General features: G+C 44.1%; 1 protein-coding gene across 1 annotated transcript in view; it reads right to left on the bottom strand.

Moving 5' to 3' along the window:
• LOC117392485 (nesprin-1-like) overlaps positions 1-26,387 on the bottom strand; it is an 89,440-nt gene that overhangs the window by 17,802 nt on the left and 45,251 nt on the right. Inside the window, exons 35-59 of the mRNA XM_055232405.1 lie at positions 26,158-26,345; positions 25,681-25,804; positions 25,295-25,461; positions 25,054-25,207; positions 24,194-24,849; positions 23,199-23,378; positions 22,902-23,055; positions 22,490-22,648; positions 21,338-21,520; positions 21,132-21,233; positions 20,453-20,656; positions 20,176-20,383; positions 19,205-19,317; positions 18,856-19,061; positions 18,622-18,783; positions 18,262-18,541; positions 17,990-18,162; positions 17,018-17,327; positions 16,782-16,946; positions 15,555-15,914; positions 14,151-14,287; positions 5,243-5,420; positions 2,593-2,775; positions 1,919-2,062; positions 495-650 (exon numbers count right to left, since the gene is read on the bottom strand). Coding sequence (XP_055088380.1) covers positions 495-650; positions 1,919-2,062; positions 2,593-2,775; positions 5,243-5,420; positions 14,151-14,287; positions 15,555-15,914; positions 16,782-16,946; positions 17,018-17,327; positions 17,990-18,162; positions 18,262-18,541; positions 18,622-18,783; positions 18,856-19,061; positions 19,205-19,317; positions 20,176-20,383; positions 20,453-20,656; positions 21,132-21,233; positions 21,338-21,520; positions 22,490-22,648; positions 22,902-23,055; positions 23,199-23,378; positions 24,194-24,849; positions 25,054-25,207; positions 25,295-25,461; positions 25,681-25,804; positions 26,158-26,345 — 5,046 coding nt within the window. The remainder of the gene's footprint in view (positions 1-494; positions 651-1,918; positions 2,063-2,592; positions 2,776-5,242; positions 5,421-14,150; positions 14,288-15,554; positions 15,915-16,781; positions 16,947-17,017; positions 17,328-17,989; positions 18,163-18,261; positions 18,542-18,621; positions 18,784-18,855; positions 19,062-19,204; positions 19,318-20,175; positions 20,384-20,452; positions 20,657-21,131; positions 21,234-21,337; positions 21,521-22,489; positions 22,649-22,901; positions 23,056-23,198; positions 23,379-24,193; positions 24,850-25,053; positions 25,208-25,294; positions 25,462-25,680; positions 25,805-26,157; positions 26,346-26,387) is intronic.

Genomic DNA, 26,387 nt, shown 5'->3' with positions numbered 1-26,387 from the left:
CTATGCCAGAGCTTATCCATACAACTATGGGCCTTAGGGGTGGTATATCCAAGACATCGTTAGTAGCTCAGCTGACAGAAAACAGACAGGCAATCATTCACTTTTTTAGAGTCACAAATTCATCACATGTATGCCTTTGGACAATAGAAGAAAGACAGCACACTTATAACATCAGAAGAACATGGAAATGCAATGCAGTTGAAAAGTACATCTTTGTCTGTATTTGCGTTTCCAAACGTTGAAATTAAAGGGGACATATAATATAAAACAGACTTTTATGAGCTTCTAACCATGTTATTATGGTTTGCCATCATTACATTAATCATCATTGTATTTTTATTGATTCACGCAAGTTGAAGTAATACTGTATTGTCCAGCATCCAAAGCTTGTGTACACAGCAGATAGACAAGAATATACAAAGGTATTCAGGCATGCATATTTTCCAACATCATTAATAAGACACGTACAGGTTACACAATGAAAGTAGTAATACCTTGGCCAAGTTGTTGAGTGCCAGGTATTGTGCAGAGAGCTGCGACACGCGGTGGACAAAGCCTTTGCCTGCGGCCTGTCCCTCCCAAAGACAATGAGCGCTCTCCCTCAGCCTGGTCAGCTCTGCCTCGCGATCGGACATCTCCTTCAGCACGCACTGAGCCAGCGGGAAGCACATAAAGAAGATGAGAATGGAGAAATAACAGAGATGGGATTCAGGTGAGACAAGAGAGATGGATTAAAAAAGGAGGAAATGGACCACAACATGGGGGGTAGTTATGGGCAAGCATCAGGAACAGTAGTGCCATGGGAAATATGAAAGATGAAATAATATTGTGAAGGTCAAAACGATGGGTAATGGGCATAAAGGATGAAGGAGTGCTATGTAACCAGAGCAATAAGAAGGCATATGAACTGTTAAGATTGATACTGGATGAAGTAAAGTTTTAAATTTAAGCAATTTTGATACAAGTTCCACACACAAATTAGGAAAAAAAAAAATATTATCTTTAAGCAACAGAATGAGCAGAATGACCCAAATTTCAAAGTCAAACATTGCATAAAAACATGGTTTCAACTGTTATGATTAACCTTGATTGCCATGCTTAACAACACAACTAAAATTGGCCCCAAAAACAAAAAGTGAAATTACAGTAAAAGCTAGTGGATAATGGTTTTGCAGACACATTGCCAACACATTTTAAGTCGAGAGACTAAAGCCTTATTGTACTGTATTGTATTTCAGGTGATGGGGGAGACATGTAATTGCTTTCAGCTCAGACAAAAGACAATAAGGAGAAGTGCTACAGCGGGTGACACAGTAAATACAAAAATAGCAACAATAAGCTCCGCGCTTAGAGATGGGCTTGATATATTTTTCCTTTTGTCAGTTTTATCTTTTTAACACCCATCCGTCGCCTGTCCTCTTTTTGTCTCCCTCAGACACAAGCTGTTATCACATCCTGAAAAGGGCCTTTTAGCAACGCAGCGTTTCAGCTGTGACAGACAGAGAATTAATTAGATTTCTGGACTTTCCCACTGACTATTGTGTCAAGACGTTGCTTCATTTTGATCCAGTGGTGCTCAACAAATGTAATTTGGTCCTCCTCTTTTATCAGTTGATTTGAGATTGTACTTAAGGGAGGGATATCTGATGAAGAGCTTCAGATACAGTGCCTACTGAGAGAGTCAGGAAAAATGTGACTAATGTTCATTTTGCAAAAGGATTTACTTGTTGGAAACATTAAACTGTAGAAAGATCTTTGGTAGAAAGTAACAAAAGACAATGAATAAATAGCATTGCAGTAAATGTAGTTTTACATTATGTGACAAAATTAATAAATAAAGTAATGCAATGGTCTGGAATGAAAGAGTAAAAACATCATAAAATTATCATATATGTAATTAACATGCAGCCCATATTACCTGCAATTTGCTTAGTTCCTCTCTCTTAGCAGACAGGTCGTGGAGGCGGGTGCTGCTTTCTTGAACTTTGACCTCAGTGTTGCTTAGCCAGTCCTGCAGTGGCTCTGCGCTCGCTTCAAACTCTGTCATCTGAGATTGCAGGTTCTGGGGATACCACACAATTATAAGCAATTATATTCAGGGCTAAATCTGTCAGACATCACTGTTGCAATGGACTGGTAAAAGGCCAAAGCAGTTACTGGAACAAACAGTGACTCAAATATTTACTAAAAAAATCTCAGAATCTTTAACCTCAGGAATCAAGAAAAAAATAAAAAAAATAAATACAGCAAACAGGGGAACAAATTAAGATGTGATTAATTTTAAAGGCATATACTGGGAATCAATAGACCAAGATGAGCATTGAGGCTATGATGACTCTTATATCCAACCGTAATTTAAATGTCTTATGTGAGTGATTTACTATCATTATTTAATTTCTCATTTAACATGTTTAGTCATTCTTTCTAATTTAAAAAGTAACATACTTCATGTGATTCAGATGAGTTATATGGGTCATACATTGCAAAACATTAACCTCAAATGGTTGGTATCACTCAAGTACAGCACACTTTACGTAGCTTCATGTAATGTAATGTGACTGCAAATGCTAAATAAGTAAGCAGTGAACCAACCTTGAGAGCATCTTCCCTCATTTGTAAGTTATTCATCAGGCTCTTCCAGTCATCCCGCGTGCTCTCCACCTTGGCCTTGATCCCCTCCACTCTGTCTTTGGACACCACCGCCATGAGCAGCTCCCCACTGGCCCCCACGGTGCTCAGCCTGGCCTGACCATGCTCCCTGTCACTCAGAAACTCCTGTGGGGAAACAGGACAAAGGGACCCGTCACAGAGCAGCAGTAACACTCACAATAGGACTGGAGTGATAAGGTGACAAGGCCAAAAACTAGACTTGACAAGAAACACCACAAGAAAAATCATTTTATGCGCAATATAAACAATGGTACAGGAACAGTTAAAAGATTCATACTTAGTTACAAACATTAAGTTGTTCCAAATTTTATAATATCTAAATGATATATGCATATGTATTGAATGTCTCCCCCTACTTTCACCACATTTCACACTAGCATGAATTAATAAAGTCGAACCTGGAGCTTGTTTTATTGGAGACAAGGTCAATTATCACGTTACCACACCATAAAATTTACAAATCCTAGATAGGCAATGTTACAGTTTTCTTGCCTATCTGCAAAAGTATGGCACGATTGCACGATTAATGAACTGGAGTAGTGACATGTGCGTATTGAGTCAGTCATGTGCATTGAATTGTGAGGGTTGTATTGAACAATTTTATATTACTGTATATTGTTTCATACCACAAGGAGTTTAATAGGGGTGAGAGATAAGTCAAGTGTTATCCTTTTAATGTTGTAAACTGCCAAAAGCTAATCAAGTAATATAGCATACAGCAAACTCCATATGGGCAGGTGGTGAGAGAGAGGCAGACAGGGAAAGTCAGTTTGCCTGGAACATGTTGTTTTTTACATTCCTAGTTTTTACATTGCTTGTTTCTAACCACCCACAGAAGCGTTGTACATCTACTACACGGCCCACGCCTACCGCCCCCTCCCTCTCTCTGCCCCTCTCCCCCTCCCTCCCAGAGCCATGCCGATGACAGTAACGCAGCAGGGACCACTCCACCATCTGTGCAGTCAGCAACATCACTTAGACACGCCGCGAACGCACCATACACACACTGTTATGAGGCGAGCCTCAACCAAATAAACCAATGTGCATCCTCGACATTCTTCATCATTCTTTTGTCTCTTTATGCTCTCTGTGTGTTCTCCTTCATTGACTCTTTTTCACACTCCTGCTGCTAGTGTAACTGTATACCCCTAATTAAGCGCAGCACATTGGTTACCCCCAGCCCCTCCCACTTCTCTGGCCCTCCTGGAGGTCAGCCATGTGGAAACATTGTTCCACATTCTTCACCAAGTCAATAATAAATAAAACATGCCCGCCTCTGTATTTCTGAACCACTTCACTACCGTACAACTTACGAGGCTGTCTCTTATTTTCAAAGTTTATGGGACAATGACAAAAGACTTCTGTAAAATGTTGCTCTTTTTAAAATGTTTTAGACAAATTGCAAAAGTGGTTTTCTTCACACTGACAGACTTCTTCTTCTGACATTCAAAGAGTACACACAAACAAGCACTTTCACTTCACAAGAGGTTCATCATATTTGAAAAACATGCAAATGTTAGTGTTCATTTATTTCTTAAATGTAAATGAATAAGTAAAATCTATCTTAATGAGGATTGTACAAAAGCATTGTTGCCAAGATTAATATATTTTTCTTGCGGTCACACATTTTCATTTGCTGGTAATAAGGCAAAAATATACAGGAATACCATCCAATACTATGCCCTGACTGGAGGCATGGGAGTAGAATTAATTTCTACATATACTGTATTCACAACAATTTTACCTACTGTAATCTCTGTACTTAACATAATCTACCATCATTTGTTGCTTATGTGGTCAGGTGTTTAAGGTGGTAATTAACTGTCTAGTGCTATGGACACCTTAACGGACAACCACCTGACTCTTAGCCAGGGCCCTGGGGTGCACTAAAGAGGCTGCCAGACTCTTACACCTGCCAGCTTCTCACCAAAACACTTCTCAGACGGAAAGACATACTGCTTTTATGCAGAGGATCCCTGCTGCTGAGCTTTCTCTTATCCTGTTTGGCCAAGTGCCGTTTTTCAGCTTATCCAGCCTAGGGCAGACCCACCACTCTAACATGCCCACCAGAGGACACTCAACAGTGGGCATGTTAATACAGACGTCCCCTTGAGCTAGCTATGCTAACCAGATTGATTTTACATCTATTACAGCATTTTACTTCAAGATATTTTCTTTATGCTTACAATATGTTTGAATAGGACCAATCTGTAAAATTTGTAAGGACCTTTCTTGATTCAAAAGATATAATATTTTGATTTGAATTGTGTTATTGCTATAACAACGAAGGACTGTTGCTGAGCAAAATCCTTCAAATCAGGAAAGAATCCTTATGACTGAACCCTATGAACCCTATCTTCTGCCTCCAAGTACTGTTCATAAACACTGAATTGGCTTAAATTGTGTCTAAAGTGCTATGATACAAATTAAAATTTAAATAATGGGTTAAATGTTCAGTTCAAGTAATACTAACTGTGGTAATAGCAAATATCAATGTACTGGTTGAAGCCTATTAAACTACTACATAACCTCTTAATTGCTCTGTGACCACATATTGTAATGGAGTACTTACTTGTATTCTCTGTAAGGCGGTGGAGGCCTCGGCAACACTTTGAGGCACATCAAAACATTTGGCAGTGCTGATTTTGGCGTTGACCAACCATTGCTGAAAGTCTCGCAGAGCTGCCCTGAACCGCTGCTCCAACAAACGCTCCTTGTTTTGACACTCCCTGGATGCACGCAGACTCAAGCTGATGAAGAGGAACAAGAACACCCATTAGGACTGACAGGGCCACATGAAAATTCACTCTAAACAGACAAAGCTGTATATCTCCCATGTGTTACTGAACAAACAAAAATGACAGAGGAGGGGGCATTGGGAACTGGGCAGGTGGAGCAATGGCAAAGTGGGTGAAGTGGAAGAATCTGTCGGGGCAAACGGGGAGAGAGAGGGGGAGAGAGAGGGAGTGAGAGAGAGAGAGAGAGATGTGGGGGATGGGGTGGAGAGGGGTACAGTGTTCAATGGGGGTTGAGAGGCAGCATATGACTGATGCGAGAGTTCACAAGGGCAACAAGATGGACAAAATCTGACATGGCAGGCAGTGTGATGACAATAAGACATATACTAAAGAGCTATGAGGTCAAATACAAGTAATATTAAGTCAAACTGAAAGAGTCCTTATTTGAGGATCCTTTCTGTATTTTAAAACACAGAGTGCTGTCATGATGTCAGTTTCCCTGTCCTCCCGTGCTCTCTCCCCCTCCCCTACCTGTGTGTCTGGAGCTGGGTGGAGTGCCTGACTCCTCCCGTGCACACCTGGGGTGCATCAGCCTAATCACCACCACCTGCTGCTGAGTACAAGAAGGCTTGGCAGTCTACACTCGGTGCCAGACCGTCCGCGTGTAAAACGTGAATGTTTCTTGCTAAGCTTTGTTATATGGTACTTTCCGGCAAATGCTCATTTGGATTTATGCACCCTCCAGATTCCTGCCTCTACTCGCCCAGCTCCTGCCGCCACGTTCCAGTCCCGGTATCGCTTCCAGCTCGTCTTGTCTCCTGCTCGTCTCGTCTCCTGCTCGTCTCGTCTCCTGCTCGTCTCGTCTCCTGCTCGTCTCGTCTCCTGTCCGGTCCTGGTCTCTGGTTTGTCACCCGCTCCCCGCTCTGGTCTTCGTCTGATCCGCCTGCCCTGGTACCGCACCTGCTTCTATCCCCGTCCTGGTCCTGTCCTGCCCGCCTCTACCTGCACCGCACCCGCCTGACCCGTCTCCCGCTCCCCGGTTCCTGTACCTGCTCTTGTGACCTGTTTAAAGACTGCATTTTCACCGCTGTAAATAAACACTGTTAAAACTGCTCTGGTCTGCATCCTTTGGTCCTATCCGCACCGTTACGACAGAACGGTCTGGCCACTATGGACCAAGCAGGCTCAGATCCGGACCAGACGCGCCGCCTCACGCACTCTCACCCCGAGGCGGTGCTGGGTCAGCATGAACAATCCATTCGGACTCTATTGGAGCTAAATCAGACATTGTCCCAGCAGGTGGCACAGCTTAACCACCAGGTGGCCGCGCTCCTCGTCACCCCGCCTGCTGCAGCCGGAGCGCCGCCACGCCTCCCGGAGCCGAGAGGCACGGATCCGGAGCCGTATGCTGGACAACCTCACCTCTGTCGCGGATTCCTGTTCCAGTGCGAGTTCATGTTCCAGCAATGCCCTTCTCGTTTCAGCTCGGGGGCCACCAAGATCCGATATATATGTGGATTACTCCGGGGCAGAGCTCTCCAGTGGGCAGAGGCGCGCCTAATGAAGACGTCTGTGGATAGCCTGGATTTTAATGAATTTGTGTCCACGTTTAAGCTGGTGTTTGACCACCCGCACTACCAGGACAATGCTGCCTCCCGGTTATTGACTCTCAGCCAGGGCTCCAGGACGGTAGCGGATTATTCCATTGAATTCTGGACACATGCGGCGGAGCTGGACTGGACGGACAGCGCGCTGCGGGCTGTGTTTGTGCGGGGCCTGAACGAGACTTTGAAAGATGAATTGGTTTCCCGGGACGAACCCCCCGACCTGCGGACCCTCATCTCCCTCACTCACCGTATAGACAACCGCCTACGGGCTCGTCGCCGAGAGAGACGCCGGTCACCGGTCCCGCCGGAGCCACGCGCTGCCCCGCCCCCGCCGGATGAGCCCATGCAACTCGACAGGACCCTTGTGTCGGCCGAGGAGCGTCAACGGAGGCGTCGTCTGGCCGGGGCTTGCCTCTACTGCGGTGAGCGCGGACATTATGTGGTCACTTGCCCAGTTCGGCCAAAAGGGGGGGGCCCACCAGTAGCACTGGGAGTACTGGTGGGCGAGCAACACATCCTGGACTCTTCTAATAGACTGCGGCTCAGCGCCACCCTGTGCGTTCGCACAGAGACCTTATGCGTTTCCGCCCTTATCGACTCCGGGGCTGAGAGGGACTTTATTGATGCCCAAGTCGCGGAGCAGCTCGGGGTCTACCTGGAGCCCCTCGAACGCCCCTTAAATGCCCAGGGGCTCAATGGACGTTTTCTGGGGCACATCACTCACATCACAGAACCTGTCACCGTGATTCTGTCCGGCAACCACCAAGAGAACCGTCAGTTTCATGTCCTGTCCTCCTCCGCTTCTCCTCTGGTCCTTGGTTACCCCTGGCTACGCGCCCACAACCCTGTTTTCGATTGGGCCAGGGGCGGAGTTTCGGGCTGGAGTCCCGATTGCCACGCCAAGTGCCTTCGGTCCGCCCTCCCTCCGGCCGGGAGGTCCGTTCCTGTCGCTGATCCGTCCCCAGACACCCCCAATCTGTCCTCGGTGCCTGCTGAATATCACGACCTGGGGGAGGTTTTTAGCAAGAGCAAGGCCCTCTCTTTACCGCCCCACCGTCCATATGACTGCGCCATTGACCTCCTGCCGGGTGCCCCACTACCATCTAGCAGGCTATATAACCTGTCTAAACCTGAACGCGAGTCAATGGAGGACTATATCCGTGGGTCCCTGGCTGCCGGAATCATCCGCCCGTCCACTTCACCCGTGGGAGCGGGGTTCTTCTTTGTGGCTAAGAAGGACAAATCCCTGCGGCCTTGCATTGATTACCGGGGTCTGAACAATATAACTGTAAAGAATAAATACCCGCTTCCCTTACTGGACTCGGCATTTACGCCCCTCCACGGTGCGACCATCTTCTCAAAGTTGGATTTGCGGAATGCGTACCACCTGGTGCGCATCAGGGAGGGAGACGAATGGAAGACGGCCTTCAAGACACCCCTGGGACATTTCGAATACTTGGTTATGCCCTTCGGTCTCACCAACGCCCCTGCCGTATTCCAAGCCCTCATCAACGATGTGCTCCGTGATTTCCTTAACCGATTCGTCTTTGTTTACTTGGATGACATCTTGATTTTCTCGCGGTCCCCCCAGGAGCATCATCAGCACGTTCGCCAGGTTCTCCAGCGCCTCCTCGAGAATAAACTGTTCGTGAAAGCTGAGAAATGCGAGTTTCACGCAGAGGAGGTCAGCTTTTTGGGCTTCATTGTGGGGCGGGGCCAAGTAAGAGCTGACCCTGAAAAGATCCAGGCTGTCACTGAGTGGCCCGTTCCTACCAGCCGGAGACAGCTCCAGAGATTTATCGGCTTTGCCAATTTTTATAGACGTTTCATCCGGGATTTTAGTAGGGTTATCTCGCCCTTAACTAAACTCACCTCTCCTGCTTTGCCGTTTGCCTGGTCTCCTGAGGCGCAGACAGCCTTCGAGAAGCTTAAGAGACTATTTACCTCCGCTCCCATCCTGCACCAGCCCGACCCTTCACGGCAATTCATCGTGGAGGTCGACGCCTCCGACTCGGGAGTGGGGGCCGTGCTTTCGCAGAGGTTCGACCCCCACAACCGCCTCTGTCCCTGCGCCTTCTTTTCCCGGCGACTGTCCTCGGCCGAGGTCAATTATGACGTGGGGGATCGGGAGCTCCTTGCCGTAAAGCTGGCCTTGGAGGAGTGGCGCCACTGGCTCGAAGGGGCGGAGCAACCATTCATCGTCTGGACCGACCATAAAAACTTGGAGTACATCCAGTCCGCCAGGCGCCTCAATCCCCGTCAAGCTCGTTGGTCCCTCTTCTTCAGCCGCTTCAACTTTCTCCTCACCTACCGCCCCGGATCTCGGAACGTCAAACCCGATGCCCTCTCCCGCCAGTTCGCCCTGGAGGATAGCCCGGTCACCGCAGAAACAATTATTCCCTCCTCGTGTGTGGTGGCCGCGGTCCATTGGGATATCGAGGACACCGTCCGAGAGGCCCAGACCAACGACCCCGACCCAGGTAACGGCCCTCCAGGTAAACTGTTTGTTCCCGATTCTGTCCGGTCTCAGGTGCTCCAGTGGGTCCATGCCTCCCGTTTCGCCTGCCATCCTGGTGCCGGTCGCTCTCTCTCCCTCCTCAGGAGACGCTTCTGGTGGCCCACGATGGACACAGACACCCGGGCTTATGTCGCCGCCTGCCAGGTATGTGCTCGGGCCAAGGCCTCCCACTCACCCCCTTCTGGTCTCTTGCATCCTCTCCCAGTTCCTCGTCGCCCTTGGTCCCACATCGCCTTGGACTTCGTGACGGGCCTTCCCCCTTCCCAGGGGAACACGGTGGTTCTCACCATTGTGGACCGCTTCTCCAAGGCCGCCCATTTCGTTGCCCTGCCTAAGCTCCCCACAGCCAAAGAAACTGCCGACCAGCTGACCAGTCATGTCTTCCGACTCCACGGCATCCCGGTGGACATCGTGTCCGACAGAGGGACCCAATTCACCTCTCAGGTATGGCGGTCTTTCTGCGACGGTTTGGGGGCCACGGTTAGCCTCACGTCCGGGTTCCATCCACAATCTAATGGGCAGACGGAGCGGGCCAACCAAGACCTGGAGTCGGCCCTACGGTGCACAGCCTCCGCCAACCCCGCGACCTGGAGTACTCACCTGCCCTGGATAGAGTATGCTCACAACTCCCTCGTGAGTTCCGCCACTGGTATGTCCCCCTTCGAGGCATCGCTGGGATATCAACCCCCTCTCTTTCCCACGGAGGAGAGGGACCTCGCCGTCCCGTCTGTTCAGCGCCATCTCCAGCGCTGTCGCCGGATCTGGAAGAAGGCCAGGGCGGCCCTTCTTCGGGCTGGAGCGCGCACTAAGGCGACGGCCGATCGCCACCGTGTCCCGGCGCCCGTATACCAACCTGGCCAGATGGTTTGGCTCTCCGCCAAGACGGTCCCGCTGAAGACGGACTCCCGTAAGCTGTCCCCCCGATTCCTGGGACCGTTTAAGATCATGAGGATCATAAATCCATCGGCGGTGCGCCTCCAGTTACCCCCGTCTCTCCGGATTCATCCGACCTTTCACGTCTCCCAGGTTAAACCAGTCCGGACCAGCGACCTGTGCCCTCCGGCCGATCCCCCACCGCCCGCCCGAGTCATTGACGGCCACCCGGCGTTCACCGTCCGCCGCCTGATTGACGTTCGTCGCCGTGGTAGGGGCCTCCAGTACCTCGTCGATTGGGAGGGTTACGGTCCGGAGGAGCGATCCTGGGTGCCCAGGGCACGCATTCTGGACCCCGACATGGTGAGAGACTTCCACCGCGCTCATCCTGACAAGCCTGGGGGTCCACCAGGAGGTGGACCTTAGGGGGGGGGTACTGTCATGATGTCAGTTTCCCTGTCCTCCCGTGCTCTCTCCCCCTCCCCTACCTGTGTGTCTGGAGCTGGGTGGAGTGCCTGACTCCTCCCGTGCACACCTGGGGTGCATCAGCCTAATCACCACCACCTGCTGCTGAGTACAAGAAGGCTTGGCAGTCTACACTCGGTGCCAGACCGTCCGCGTGTAAAACGTGAATGTTTCTTGCTAAGCTTTGTTATATGGTACTTTCCGGCAAATGCTCATTTGGATTTATGCACCCTCCAGATTCCTGCCTCTACTCGCCCAGCTCCTGCCGCCACGTTCCAGTCCCGGTATCGCTTCCAGCTCGTCTCGTCTCCTGCTCGTCTCGTCTCCTGCTCGTCTCGTCTCCTGTCCGGTCCTGGTCTCTGGTTTGTCACCCGCTCCCCGCTCTGGTCTTCGTCTGATCCGCCTGCCCTGGTACCGCACCTGCTTCTATCCCCGTCCTGGTCCTGTCCTGCCCGCCTCTACCTGCACCGCACCCGCCTGACCCGTCTCCCGCTCCCCGGTTCCTGTACCTGCTCTTGTGACCTGTTTAAAGACTGCATTTTCACCGCTGTAAATAAACACTGTTAAAACTGCTCTGGTCTGCATCCTTTGGTCCTATCCGCACCGTTACGACAAGTGCACATACTCACATCTGGCTATGCCAGATGTATGAATGACATTCTTTACTTTTACAACCTGTGGCAATAAATTTACCACATTCTATTTACATGCCTCATCCACTTTTCCTTTTGGCCAGCCTTCATCATGATCTGAATTAGTGAAGAGGTGAATTTAACTAATCAAAGTCAGGTGTGGTATCTCAAAAGAATCAGATAACTTAAACTATTAAAGTTAATTTACCAAGTGCAAAATGATTTTTTTGCCAAATTTCCCAAAACCCTTGTATCACTCAATAATGAATGGTGTGTGTTCACTGTCCTTAACCCCAGCTGTTACGCAACTGGAGGTTCCACTCAGAGGCACCTGTGTCAGCAATGAACAATTTCATATATTCCATCATTTTACTTCAGTGGTTGTGCAGCAAATCATTTATTCAGGCTCTGATTTGTAAAGCAAAAAGGTTTTCCATCCAGTGTAGTTTATAAATTCACCTCCTTTAACTGTACCTATAGGGGAGATTCAGATTTGATCAAATGCAGAAAAGCATGCCTTTTTAATATTGTCCAACCCTACCACCATAACAAGGATTCATGTAATGTCCTAAATGACTGAAATAATTACTATTTAATGTCACATCCATCATTCAACTGTTTTATCTATCTGAAATAGACAGAAAAGTAAGACTGGCCCACTGACCTACTTTCGTGGCCTAAGAAATATACAATGAAATACCAGAACAAAAGTGCAGAACAGTAACAGATTTCACAGTGGGTTAAAGGTTGGAGGTCATCAGTAAAGGTTAAATAATGGGTGAAGGGACAGATTGTGATGGAAAGGGTGACACTATGAACAACAGCTGTTTTAGCAGGAGTTAACTGTCCAAAGGGAGAATAAAAACAACTGCCTCCTGTACCAGTCATCACCTAAACACACACACACCTCCACACATACACCCCAGAGTTTTAATGAAGCGATGAGGGCATGAAAGGGTAACACGCCGAGAAGAGCCCTGGGAATAGGAGAACCACTTTTTTCTGCTGTGACAGTGAAAATCTGGCACGTGTTAAGATCTAAGAGATACAGAGCCCCCTTTTCTTTCCCTGTTCTTGTCTTGTCTGTCTTTAGATCTTGGAGTTTAGGAATATAGAAAGAGCAAACAGACAGTACAGCACAGTACAATCTTGTCATGCTAACAAATCTGAAAGATATAATTCAAGGATAAACAATATTGAGGACCCTCACTCACAAAAGGATAATACAAATAAACAACTTTCTAAAAGACCTAAAGCATATCCTAAATAAAACATGAGTACCACAGTGTATTTGAAAACTGTCATAGATAAATGTTAATTAGCCAACCCTAAATAACTCACATGAAAAAGTATTAAATAATAATAAAATAAAAATCCTCATTAGTGCGAACACCTACCTATGGTACCTATGATAAATATCAAGCCAAAAATATAGTTAATCTGTCACTGAAAAGTAAGTTATTATAGTAATTGTTTAGACAGGCCTAAAAATACACAACGAATTAAGGTGTTTTCTCTCCTCCAGCCAATCACTGCCAAGGACCCTCTTGAAATTGGCTTCACTTAAAGTAAATTGTGTATAAATGTTGCCATTGTAAAATTGCAAATAAGCAGCCCATGATAAAGCCATGTAATAGATAATGATAAGTAACTCATTTGTATGAAAGCAATGACTGAATATGCATTTAAGATTGTGCAGTTGCTTTGCTTTTTCTGTAAACAAACAGTCACTAAATGAATCCAGTCCCAGAAGAAGGCAATTAGTGTGTAGTAAGTAGACCCACACATCCAGCACAAAAGCATGTTTAAAAACTATTCTAAATGCTTTGATTTTCATGAATTTCCCAAGAACAACTGCAGTAAAATTACACTGTAAAGAGGAGATTAACTACAATAACAGAGAGAGAAGAGGATGATTGTGAAATTCTCCTTAGCAACTGGTGGCTGTTCTGTGGAGCTTTCACCTTTGACCTTTGCCTGGACGTCAGAAGTCTTTGAAGAGGAAGCAGACACAAGCAGCTAGTAAATCAGATGGCCCTGCCCTATTTAGAGAGAGTGTTTCCCTTCCCCTGTTGTGATTTGGGTAATTACTTGCTGTGTTTATAAATGAATGGGGATGAGCGCTCAGCGAGATCCAATTATGGGGAATACAATTCAAGAAATAGCAGTAATAGAAGTCCCAGTATAGCTAGTGAGATGGTTAGATGGTGACGTTCTGTACATTTACTGCATAATGGCAACTATAATGTTATGCAGTAGAACTAATGCATATTTAAGGTGTTATAGATGAAAAAGTACAACATTATCGTCACGTTCATTATTGAGCTGCATAGATTCGTAATGCATCAACTATGGTTTGGGTCCCCAAACCATAGCTGCCAGTAACAAGTACCACAATGCCACATACATATACCACATGACAAAAGTACCACATCATGAGATAGTAACTCACAATTCCACGGAAACTGCCAAAACAATGCTGGACACATTTTAGAATAGAAGTAGAAGTCTTATTTAAGTGCTTGTCATATCCAATAGCAATAATGTTATATACTGTAAATCTGCAGATGAATGAAACACAATGTATATATAGTAGTATAGACATAAACCAAAACAAAGTCAACTAGCACAGATCCTCAGCTCTCACCTGTTGTGCTGCTTGATCAGTGCAGTCACTCTGTCTGACTGGGAGCTGATGTCTCGGGAGTACCGCACCAGGTCGTTCAGTTGGCTTTTCAACTTCTCTGCCATGGGCTCGGCACTCTGCAAGCCCTCCAGTATCTCCTAAACAGCACAAAAACCAAACACGACTTGTCAAGAAGAGATGTACCAGCAAAAGATCTGCATGTACTGTAGCTGCTGCAAACTCTGCGCCTCTCTCGCTCTCTCGCTCTCTCTCAGCTAACACACTCACAGTTAATGTTGTACAATAGCATTTCTGTTCCTCTTCGCTGACAGGAAGGAGCAGTGGATAACGCTCTCCCGCTCACATTCTGCTGCCGAACACGGTTGAAAATCTGCCCCATGAAATATGAACAAGCTCTGTTCCTGACGTCGCACCAATAACCAGCGCTCCCCCTCCCTGCTGTCTTCTCCTTGGACTCGTTGCTGCTTTCCCTCTCTCTCACTCCACCTACTCCTGCTCCGTTACTTTCTCTCCACCCTCCTCCTCCCACCTTCTCCACCACTTATTTTCTTCGCCGGTTCTCCCTGTGGAATTCATCTGTCAGAGCTTACACAGATGCGCGGTGGTTCAAAAGCGCGTAAACGGTGCTCAAATAAGGCTGGACATAGGAAGAAGAGAGGGAGGAGGAGAGAGAAACAGGGAGGAGAGGACAGGCTCCACCTCTGCATGCCTAAAGAGCAACAAATTGAGGCATAGCAGAGAAAGTCATGGTCCAAAGAAACCCAGGAGAGAGAGATATGGGGGTGGGCACACTGGTTTGACCCCTGCATTACAGGAACAGACTGTTATAATGTAAATATCCTGTCGAGGTAATAAACAGAGTGACAGGGGGAAGGTGGAGAGCATCTAAGAAACAATCCCTGCAGCCAAGAAAGACATCACTGTTGAGTCCAAACAAGCCAGTGCTCATACAAGGGCATGAACAGACACACTGTTTGGGGGCAAAAGATAAACAAAAAACAAAAGGACAGAGGGGGTGCAGGAAATGAGGAGAAATGGGAAATGGGATTGTAGCTGTCACTGCTGTGTCGTCCCACTAAAGCTGATTTAAAAACTAATCTGGTTTTGGAATTTACAAATAGAATGGATAATTACTGTCAGAAAGAGGACGAAAACGTATGTCTGTGCAGTGTCAGTGTTTGTACTTTTCATTAGGATTTTTTTCATAATTGCACTGCAGCTGTCGTAATTATGGATTAACATGTAATTGTTTTCCACATATTAGTTAACTTCTACCATTGTTTGAGTTTTAAAACTCTAAAAAAAATGCTAATATTTTTTGTTCTATTTTAGCTTTGTTCTATTTGTTCTATTTAAACAGACAAAAATACATATTAAAAAAACTACCCTCCTATGTAAACTTACCTTAGCAAGCTGCCAGCCCTCCACAGCCTCCTCGCCACTGCTCCGCCCCTCAGCTTTAATCAATTCCTGGCTCCACCCCTTCAGCCTGAGGTCCAGCTCTTTCAGTTCCTGTTCTAGTTGGGCCACCAAATGCTCGTATGCTTCTTCTGAAGCTGCAGCAGAAGCCAGAGCCCCTTCTAGACTGTCTCTGGCCCTCAGTGCAGCCCCCTCCCACTGCTCCAGAGCCTGTGACAGTGCCCCCAGCTGGCGGTCCATGGCCTCGCAGCCTCCAGCCGCCGTATGCTCTGCTGTGGTCGCAGCACTGCGGCGCACACGGCTGAGGCGGTCACGGCCCTCCAACAGACGGCTCTCTACTCGCTCCTGAAGGAACACAGGGAGAATAAGTTGCTACGGAAACCGTGTCTACGGAAACAGTCGTCACTGATGTGATTCTATTTAAAGTTACATAATAGAACACTTGTTTGTGTCTCTCTAGTTTTTATTGCTTTCAAAAACATATATATGATGTTAGTTTCATTTGCTAAGATCACCTTGAATTTAAGATGTTAACCTCTTTTAAATCTATTTCAGCACTGATTTATTATTCAGAGTGGAAAGATAACGCTTCGAAATCAGAAGGTGTGAAGAGCTAACACTGAGATGCGCTACAGAAATCTGATAGAAGGATTAGAGCAGGAGGAAAACAGCACCAGATCATTTTAATATGCACATGTTGTGTACAAAGATGGGAATATTGACACCAAAAAGAGATTTTTCAAATACAAATGATGGAAGCATGAAGGCATAAATCCATAAAAATGTATTCTGTTAAAATTCTTAAGAGCATTTTTTCTTATATGATAATTAACCCCCTGTGGGAAATGCAAATGCAAATCAATATACCATCACTTGTTTACTTTCAAAACTCTAATGGTCTTATCTGACTGCTGTTTAATCTTTTCTGAGGTATTTTAGCGAAAAATCTTCATGCAGTTTCCATAGGAACGCATTTTAATAGGTGGCTTTTCACACATACTCTGGAAAATCTGTGAATTTCCCTCGGAGATTAATTTAGTTACATGTTTTCCATTTGTATAAATCCTTTTGTCTTTGTACAATACCACCTAAATATGCAAATGACTATATTAATCCCATTACGGTTTATGTGTATCATCTAAAAAGTAGTCCAGTCATTTTTTACAAAATGGTTAAAAGGACTTTTTTAATCAAATATTTATTTTTCCTTACTCTGACTTCAGAGAGCTTCTTCTTGATAGAGGTAGAATCTCCAGATGTATCAGACCAGTGCTGTAGCTCCTCTCCACTTGTCATCAACCAGTCTGTCAGCTCTCGAACTGACTCCAGATACTCCTGATGCTCCAACACTATGCTCTGGGCAAGACTAACCTTGCCCTACAACAGCAAGTACATTTATAGTAAAGTTAAATTAATTTTACTGTGTTACAAATCTGTATATTTCATACCTCCACCAGAGCTGTAAGATCATCAAACTGTGCTTGTAGCTGGGTGCGAGCCCCATGATTGAAGCTTGCATCTCCAGTCTTTTTGAAGAGCTCGCGGGCTTTCTCTTCCAAGCTGGACAGTGCCACCTGGTGGTCTTCAAGATCAGACAGCAGGGCTCTGAGTCTGTCCAGCTGAGCAGCCTTTTCTCTGGGCCCGGGCTGAGGGGTGAGAGGTGCACTCACTTCCCGCTCCAGAGCCTCCATCCAGCACCGCAGCTGGTTCGCACTGTCCAAATATCCACTCCATTGAGACACAGTCCACTCCAACCGGCTAAACACACAATTAAATAATTAGAATTAATCCAGAAAATGTGCTCATTTTTCCTTACCCCATCAAACAAGTGTTACAAATGGAGTAAAACAACTCAGTATTTTAGCATGCTTTATATTAAGGCTCATGTTATGATATACGGTTAATTGGAGGTGTAAATCACAGAGCTGGAGTTGCACCAATAGATTTTCTTACCCATTTGTGAAAATACATGTGCAAATAACTGCAGTATTTCCACACATACATAACGATCTGACTATGTGCATACATGAGTCACCTGTTACCCCCATCTTCAGCTCCTGTGTAATTTAATGCACACCTCCACTGTATAATTACACTCATTTTAACTCATTAAACTGCCTGTAATCATTTAAAATTTTCATTGAAATTGCGATTACTCCATTAAAAACACAAGCATAAACACACACACAAAATCCAGATACACTGTTGTGCTCTGACACATTAACCACAGTTACAAAATTAGACAAATAGTCCTCATTATGTAATTAACCTATTTATGATTAATGACATTCAGGTATCAATTTATTATGATAGAGGTGACCTGTTCGTTTGTAGGAGGACTTTTGGCACACATTATAGAAGATGCATTGTCAGAGTTGTGGATTCATATAGAGAACAACAGTGTGCAGTATGGAGAGTACCTGTGGCAGCTCATGGCAGTCACCAGCAGAGTGGCCCAAGCATCCTCCACTTCCTGAAGCTGAGATTTGACCATTTCCTGTCCAGCAGTCCCATAACTGCGCAGAGCAAGCTCACCCTTCCCCATGGCCATGTTTAGCTTTACTTCTCCTTCTCCCTTCAAAAGCAGGATATCCTGGTAAAACAAAGTCAAAATGAACTGTAACTGTAAGGACATTACAAACACAGCAAAATTAGATGGTTAACTAGATATAAAGAAAAAAGGCTCAGTCACCTGCACAGTTTCCAGCCTCTGCTCCAGCTGATCTTTCGTGCCCATGGTGCTGTCTACTGTCCCCAATCTCTCCTGGATCTCCTCCAGCCAGGCCCACACTCCCTGGAGGGTCTCTGCAAAGGCCTGGCTCTCTTGGCAGCATTTTAGTCTCTCTCTGGCTGCCTTCAGCAGAGACTGGTGCCCCATATGGAGCTGTCCAGTGACTCTGACCTCTCCACCTGACCCCCTCCCGGCTTCTGAGAGAGACTGGGCCTCCTGACACAGTCGCTCAATGGACTCCCTTGTAAAAGAAAAAAAAAAACAACACTTTCTGTCTTTAACTTTCTGCCTACAGCCTGAGCATATTAATGTTATACCTACCGTCTCTCCAGCAGCTCATTGTGTACTCTCTCCACCTTCTCCAGCTCCTCTGCAGTGTCAGGGGCACCCTGCTGCCCTTCATCTCCAGGAACAGACTCACACTTCAGGCTGAGCTCCATCTGTTTCAACCAGTCTCTCATATGCACCACACCATCATCAAAACTAGAGGAAAAATATTGTTGTCTATCAAATTATTCATTACATTACTAGAAGACTACACCACAGAAGGCTTACTTCTTTAAGAGGTCAATAGCATCTTCCAGATCTTGTTGGCATTGGGAACAGTTGTCTAAGTAATTCTTCCACTCCTTCTGGCAGGATGAAAGATTGTCCTGGACTTGAGCAGCTGCAGCTTTTGAAAGGTGATGCTGAAGCCTCTCAGCTTCCTCTGAAACCTGACACAGACGTCTCTCTCCCTCTGCTGTCTGCTCCTCTAACACCTGAAGAAGAAGAAGAAATGGTCACCTGTGGCTGTACAACCCATCTACAAAATTATATGTCATTTACTGTATGTTCAATTGCATATATTTACTTACATGACAAGAGAGAAATGCAGTTATACAAAAATATATTGTAACTGTACCGTTAGCCTATGCAACTTTGCGTTTAGGACAGCAGCATCTCCGGATTGGTTACACCACTCTTTCAAGTCAGAGTTCTGATTTGCAAGCCAGGAGCGCAAGGCTTTGACAAGCTCTGTGTCAAAAAAAAGAAAAGAAACAGACAATAGCTCAAAAACAACAATATGTGCATGTAATGGGCAATTCAAGTTGTCAATTATAAGCCTAAAGGAGATATACAAAAATTAAAACGAGAAGAAAGAAGGTGGGAAGTGTAGGCAGAACCACGCTGTGCAGCTGTGGGTTGTCATGGATACAACTCCCCTGGGACAGATGTGACAAGAGTAGTCGTTTTCTGAAGCTCAGGTGTGTTTTGGAGCAAAGGAACTGTGCCGGCGTCTCCAACCGTGTGTGTCAGATGAGAGTGGCTTGTAGTGGGTAGACTGGACAAGTCAACAATGACCATAAGAACTGCCTAAAAGATTTGCTAGGAGCAGATTTTCGCATTTCAAACTTTTGTCAGTTCCTCTTGTCTAATATTTCTTCATCTTTGGGGAGAAAACATTCAACAAACACACACACTCATGTTGCGCTTTAATCATTTTTGGGACATTACATTCACATTAATTTCCTGGAGACCAATCATAACTTTAAACATAGTTATACTTGCCTAATCTTAAAGAGGGGGTATTTTACTTAAAATCTTTAGAGCACCGTGTTACCTTTTATTGTTTTGAAAATGCCAAATTTGCCAAAATAACATATTAACATGTTGTATAAGTTTCACTTTCATTGTTGACGTTCTGAGTCAAAATTCACTCCTCTTTTCACAGCGCTATCACATTACAATCATCGTATGTTCCGCTAATGAAACTACTGCACATCGCATCGGGTTTAAAAAGCTGTAGTGTATTGTTTTGTGTCATGTTTTTGTATATTTATGGAGAATAAATATACAAAAGCATGAGACACACACACACACACACTGTCTTACCATTAAAGTGAATCTGTAGGCCTTCCTGAAGACTTCCTTTAGTCTTGGCACAGCGCTGAGCCACAGTCTCTGTCCATTTGGCAATAGATGTGAGGTCAGAGGAGAGACGGGACAGCTCTTCAGAGGGATGAGACCTACAAAGTGCACTCAGAGCATCCCGGGCAGAGTCCATGTCTGCCCTCTGCTGCTGCAACACACTCTGTAAGTCCTACAAACCATGACAATTATTGATTATTGATTGTTTTAAAGGTTTACTTTAACTTGCAACTTTGCATACCTTCACTGTACCCATGTCTTCCAGAGATGTAGCATCAGTCAGGTCGGATAAGGAGCCCTCAGCAGCCTCAAGCCGCTCAGTCATTTGGGACATGAGGTCCTCCAGTCTCTGTTTCTGGAAACTAAAGTAGGTCAGCGTGTGTTTGGCCTGGTTGTACACCTCCTGAACATGGGCCATTTTCTTTCTCAGGTCAGATTCAACAACCTAGTTTAGTGAAATAAGAAAATAAGTTTATAATCACTGCAAAATATTCAAGAACATATTCTGTTATAGTATGGTTCACTCATATAGGGATTAAGATGTTTGTCTAGTGTATATCTTGGGTAATGCTATGATTAGCAAAGACACTTAGTTACATAATTTTTGCGCCACTTTAGTACTATGCCTTAATCAGCCTCAATAAAGCATGGACAAAGACTTAATTCATAATGAACACACTGTTTATTAAGAATGATTCAGGCTCACTAACTACTTATTTAAGAGGTTAGGGTTAGTATTTACTAGGCCAAAATCATTCTTACTAAACTATTTGTACATCATGAATTAAGTCTTTCGCATAAATAAGTGTAGGTATTATAAAGTGTGCCGATTTGGGAATAACATTGTACTCAACTGGAACATACTATGTAACTACTTCCATATTCAGATTCCATTCTATGTGTATCTTTGTTAGACTCACCTGCATCTGTAATGGGGTTTCCTGCAGCTTGGCCCTCTCCTTCAGCTCTGTCACTCGCTCCTGCAGCGAGTCCAGCCTCTGCTCTCGTTTCTCCACCTCTGCCTATGGGGCCAATATTAGAGTATTTCAGGCAAATCACTCTCTATGTGAACCTATAATGAACAGTGCCACCCCACAGCCATTAGTCCCCTCCATCTTGTACTAACCTGAAATGCTGTAAGATGCTCCTCTGTCTTCTCCTTGTCGCTCAGATTGGTTACACAGTCTGTGAGATCAGTGATTGAAGAGGCGGCCCATTCAGAGATGTCCTGCTCCATCGCTTTGAGGTCGTTCCAAAGGGCCACACAGTACCCCAGTCTTTCTGTGTTGGTTTGAATACGCTCTGAGACCTGAAGGACACAAAACAGCTGTCATAAGAAACTTGATGGTAAATATACTATGGATGTATCCAATGATTATCTAAATGTATCAGTTAAAAATATATAATTATTAAATCACAATGCATATATTCTTTACAAAATCTGAACCAAAATAAATTAAATTAAAGATGTTGATGTCCACATACAAATCAAGCCATACATTATGACCATGGGATGGGATTAACCAACACTTTGTTTTCATGCTTTCATATGAGCATCTCTGACAATGTACAATTGACATGGTTATAAGAGCATTTACACTTGAGAAGGATCCCCATACAGCAATATATTAGTATAGAAGTACAGAATTAATATTAATATTTTATTATAGAATATTAGGATAAATTGCAGTTGATGCACATTTTAATTTGTGGCTTATAGGGCTATATACTAGATAGAATGTTACGCATAATAATGACCATCAATATAAGTCAGATAATCATAACTGAGTCCATTTCTCTTTCATTCAATAGTAAAGACAGGTATAGAGCCACAGTCCATCTCTTTTAAGGACCAGTGAGAGATTGTGTTATAATTGGTCTGACAGAATAGAGAAGTGGGAAAAACACAGAATGGTAAACAACATGTCTAGACGTGTTTATGTTTCTGCCTCATTTGTGACAGCTAAGCAGCAAGCCACATCACACAAGAGGGGAAAATTGACTGACAATAAAAAAATTTGATGCGATTGCCCTGACTTTTATCAAAAATAATAACTGGTTTTGAACAAAAAAAACAATCCTAAAAAATCTCCAATTCTTCCACTAGAAGGAAAGGCTTTGAAATATTTATAGAGCACCACATGTATTAGGATGGGGACAATTCATTACTACAGTAGAAAAATCCTATGCTATTTTCCTCAATTGAAGTCCCATATGTGGCAGAAGTAAGTGCCTGAATAAATATAGTGATTTGCTGTTGAAAAACATCATAACTTACCTCTAGCCACTGGTCTCTTAATGCCTCCATATCTTTTTGTATAGAGGTTGTGTCTGAGTTTGGGAGTTTTTCGAGTTCTCTCTGCAGATCCTCTACTGTACTGATGAGCTGATCCATTTCTTCTTGTTTTTCTTTAAGGTTCTCCTGGACTGCTTCATGCTAAAGGAGGATAAAGAGGATAAAATTTTGATAAGAAGCAACCACCGAAGGGAGGATGAAAAGGGGTAAATGTGCCATATAAAAGAATATGATATTTAATTGTGATAGAAAATGTGTAAAATTCTATATGCAACTCATAACCTCTGACTATAGAATTACATTGATTTTTTGAAGTAAGAAAAAAATAAACATCGATGCATAGCCAGTTTGACAGCATAATATTATTTTCTACTACATGTATGACACCACTGACCCGTGAGTAGATCCACTTGGCCTCTTGCGCGTTATGGTTGTGGTCGGGCAGATTGTGAGCGACTGTTTGTGCATTTTCCACAGCGGTGCTCAAGGCAGACTTCAGGTGGTGAAACTGACGAAGAAGATCTACCAAAACTCCACTTTGTTCCTGGCTGCATTAGAAAACAAAATACATTCGAGCTGAACAATTTTGGACAAATATGTCATTACAATTTTACTGACAAGCATTTTGAGTATAATTAGATTTCAATTTAAATTTGATCCCAGCGATGTCTGCTCCTTACATAAATCTTACCCAGTTGAAATTGCTGCCTTCACGCTGTCCCAGGCTGACTCCACCAGAGCCACCTCCCTCACAGCCTCCCCACACAGCTCAGTGTCTCTCTGGGCCAGTTGGCTGCCTTTCTCCTGCAGCCACTGTCGGGAGTGCTGCAGGGACTGGAGCTCATCCTCCAGCTGGATGAAGAAGCGCAGCCTGAGAGGATAGACGAACACAAAACAATATGGATTTACTGTGCTTATTTCAGGATGTGTTTTCTATTGGCTCTGTTCAACACCAATTTGGGGGCACTTTGGCACCTACCAAGTATGTGCAGTACTAATGTTTACACAGTTTATCAGTAGGACTGTGACTCATATTGTTAACAATCCTTCTATTGTGCAGTCATTTGGGCAATTCATTTGTACACTTTTTGTGTTGGATGCCCAACCTGAGATTAGCCTGGATTATGTTCATATTATTTATTTTCATAGTGACGCAAATCTTGTTTTAGACTGACACTACTGTTGCTGTGACCTTTGGTACGTTACTTTACTACTTCATTACTACTTCACTTGGTTTAAATCAGTTGCATTTGTGAGTGATTGGTTGTGGCCAGCCCCACAGCAATGGTGAGTGTTGATGAGAGTGAATAAATATTGAACTATTGTTACACTTTCACAAGATCGGCAAGCTTGTAAAGCACACCATAAATCACATCCAATATTATAGACTGGATATATATTTTACAATAAATATATATATATATATATATATATATATATATATATATATATACACACACACACACCCACACACAGTATATATATATATATATATATATATATATATATATATATATATATATATATATATATATATATATATATATATATATATATATATATATATATATATATATATATATATATATATATATATATATATATATATATACTACTTATATTTTATTTTATATTATATTTATATTTAATATATATATATTTTTTACAATAAATAAAAAAGGGTACCTGTTTTGAAATGCCAGCACAGTGTTTTCTCTGGCATCCTCTTGTCTCAGTGCATCCTCCATTTTTTTCAGACTGTTCAGCACCTCCTCCCTTTTCTCCCTGAAGGAGCTCCAGAGGGTACTGAGAGCATCTGCTTCGCTTTGCCTCCAGCCCACGCCTCTCTGTACCTCCTCCAATGCCATGGTCAGGGCCACCATCTGACCCCGGCAAGATGTCCTTCCCTGTGGATGTCCTGGGTTCTTTGGACCTCGCCACTCTGCCCCACACAAGTGAAGATGTGCCCTGCTCAACTGTCCGTCTAATCCAACGGCCTCCGCCTCCAGTCGCGCAACATCTTTTGCTACTTCCCCTATCCCATGATGCAGTTCTTCAGCCTTGGAACGGTCCCAGCTGCCCCGGCCCTCCACAGCCTCATGAAGCTGGCGCACTGTTTTTACTGCAGCTCCGTGCTTATCAACGAAGATCTTAAGCTCTTCAAGGCATTCAGTACGGGACATCAAGAGACGCTGGGATTCGTGTAGGGGTTGTAGGCCATCCTCTTTCCAGTTCTGGATCTGCTGTTGGGCCTCGGGCATGGAGGAGAGGAGCAGGGTGGACACTTGCTCTTCCAGACGCGCTTTCAATGACTCCAACCGCACCAACTGTGTTTCATGCTCCTGGATAAAAGATGCAAAAAAAAAAAAATCTAAAAAATCTAAATTTGTCTATGTACGAACAAGCACAGAAAATCTATACTTGTCCAACTATACAACACGCTCTTGAATATAAGACTTGACAAATTGGCACTGGCACAAAATCAATAAAAATTTGTTTGTATGCTGACATTTTAAAGTGCTGAAAGCCATTGATTGACTGCTAACCTTGACTTTATTAAATGAAGCCTGCAGGTTTCCAATATCCACAAGAGATGAACCTCTCAACTCTGAAAGGAAACGTTCACTGCTTTGGGTCACGCTCAACAAAGCCTCATCAAAAAGCTGGAGTTTAGACAGTTGTGTTTCAAGCAACGTTAACCTAAAAGTACATAAAGAGCAATAAAGAGAATTCGAACAATAATCATATTTTTAACACATATATTTAAAATGGGTTATAAATACAAACCTTTGAGTGATAGTGTTTTTCAGAGAATAGCTTCTCTGCTGTAGACCTGTCAAGTTTTCATTAAGCTCTCTGGTGCGATGATCAGACGCAGTGGGATAAAGACAAATGCCAAGATTTAAAAGGCCAAAGAGAAGAGCCTCATAAGATGGAGTTTCCTGCTGCATTTCCTGCACAAGACAATAAGGGTGTGAAGACATCATGATATTATAAGAAACACTGATGAGACACAACATCAACTTACAATTTGATCCTTTTGTTATATCACAACTTTGAAGATACATTATATATTGATAATGTTTAAAATTCCTGATACACTTTTAGTGGTCATAAAGTTACGGTACAAACATAGTCATACACTTGTTTTAGAATATAATGTATATACTTACCTTTACATTTTGTAGTTCATTTCTCAGTTTCCCTTTGTCTGCAGAGAGGAGGTCAGTGTCTGGACAGCAAACTGATTCACACCTGTCCAGCCAGCTTTTCATTGACAAACTCTCTTTTTCAAACCTGTACACCAATACAGGTGTAAGCAGAATTAATCACAACATCTGATATTTGTAATCCATGCAGAGAGAATTGGATTAGACACAGAGCTAATAATAGTATATATTACTTATTTTCATAGCTGATTTACACATAGATAAGCCAATATAAATGAAAAGTCAGATAAATGAAAATGATATGAAAATTCATGTTCTTACGCTGCTGACTGCCACAAGACTGAAACAAATATTTTATTTGGTTCAATAAACAAAAGAGGAAATAGTCTGATTAGTTATACCTCGATACAGCGAGGGTAAAATAAAAATGTAATCCTTTTTCTATAATTCATTTTCAAAGTAGTGAATATTATGGATTACCTTTGCCACAGAGCTAGAAGACTCTCCAGTGTAGATTGTTTTTCTGAAGCAGCCCCCATGAATTGTGCCTGCTGTTTCTGCAGATTTCCCACCTCTTCCTCCAGCTGCCCCCCCTCTTTGAACCTCTTTAGGGCCGAGCACAGAGCCATTAGTCTGGGCTTCAGCTGCTCAATAGCCTGGCACACCTCCTAGTGAAGGAACAGGTAAAGACTGCTCTAACCACCTACTAC

The sequence above is a fragment of the Periophthalmus magnuspinnatus genome, chromosome 24 (assembly GCF_009829125.3).
Source record: "Periophthalmus magnuspinnatus isolate fPerMag1 chromosome 24, fPerMag1.2.pri, whole genome shotgun sequence".
NCBI lineage: Eukaryota > Metazoa > Chordata > Actinopteri > Gobiiformes > Gobiidae > Periophthalmus > Periophthalmus magnuspinnatus.
The sequence above is the reverse complement of the archived record's forward strand: the minus strand, read 5'-3'. Positions and strand labels throughout refer to the sequence as shown.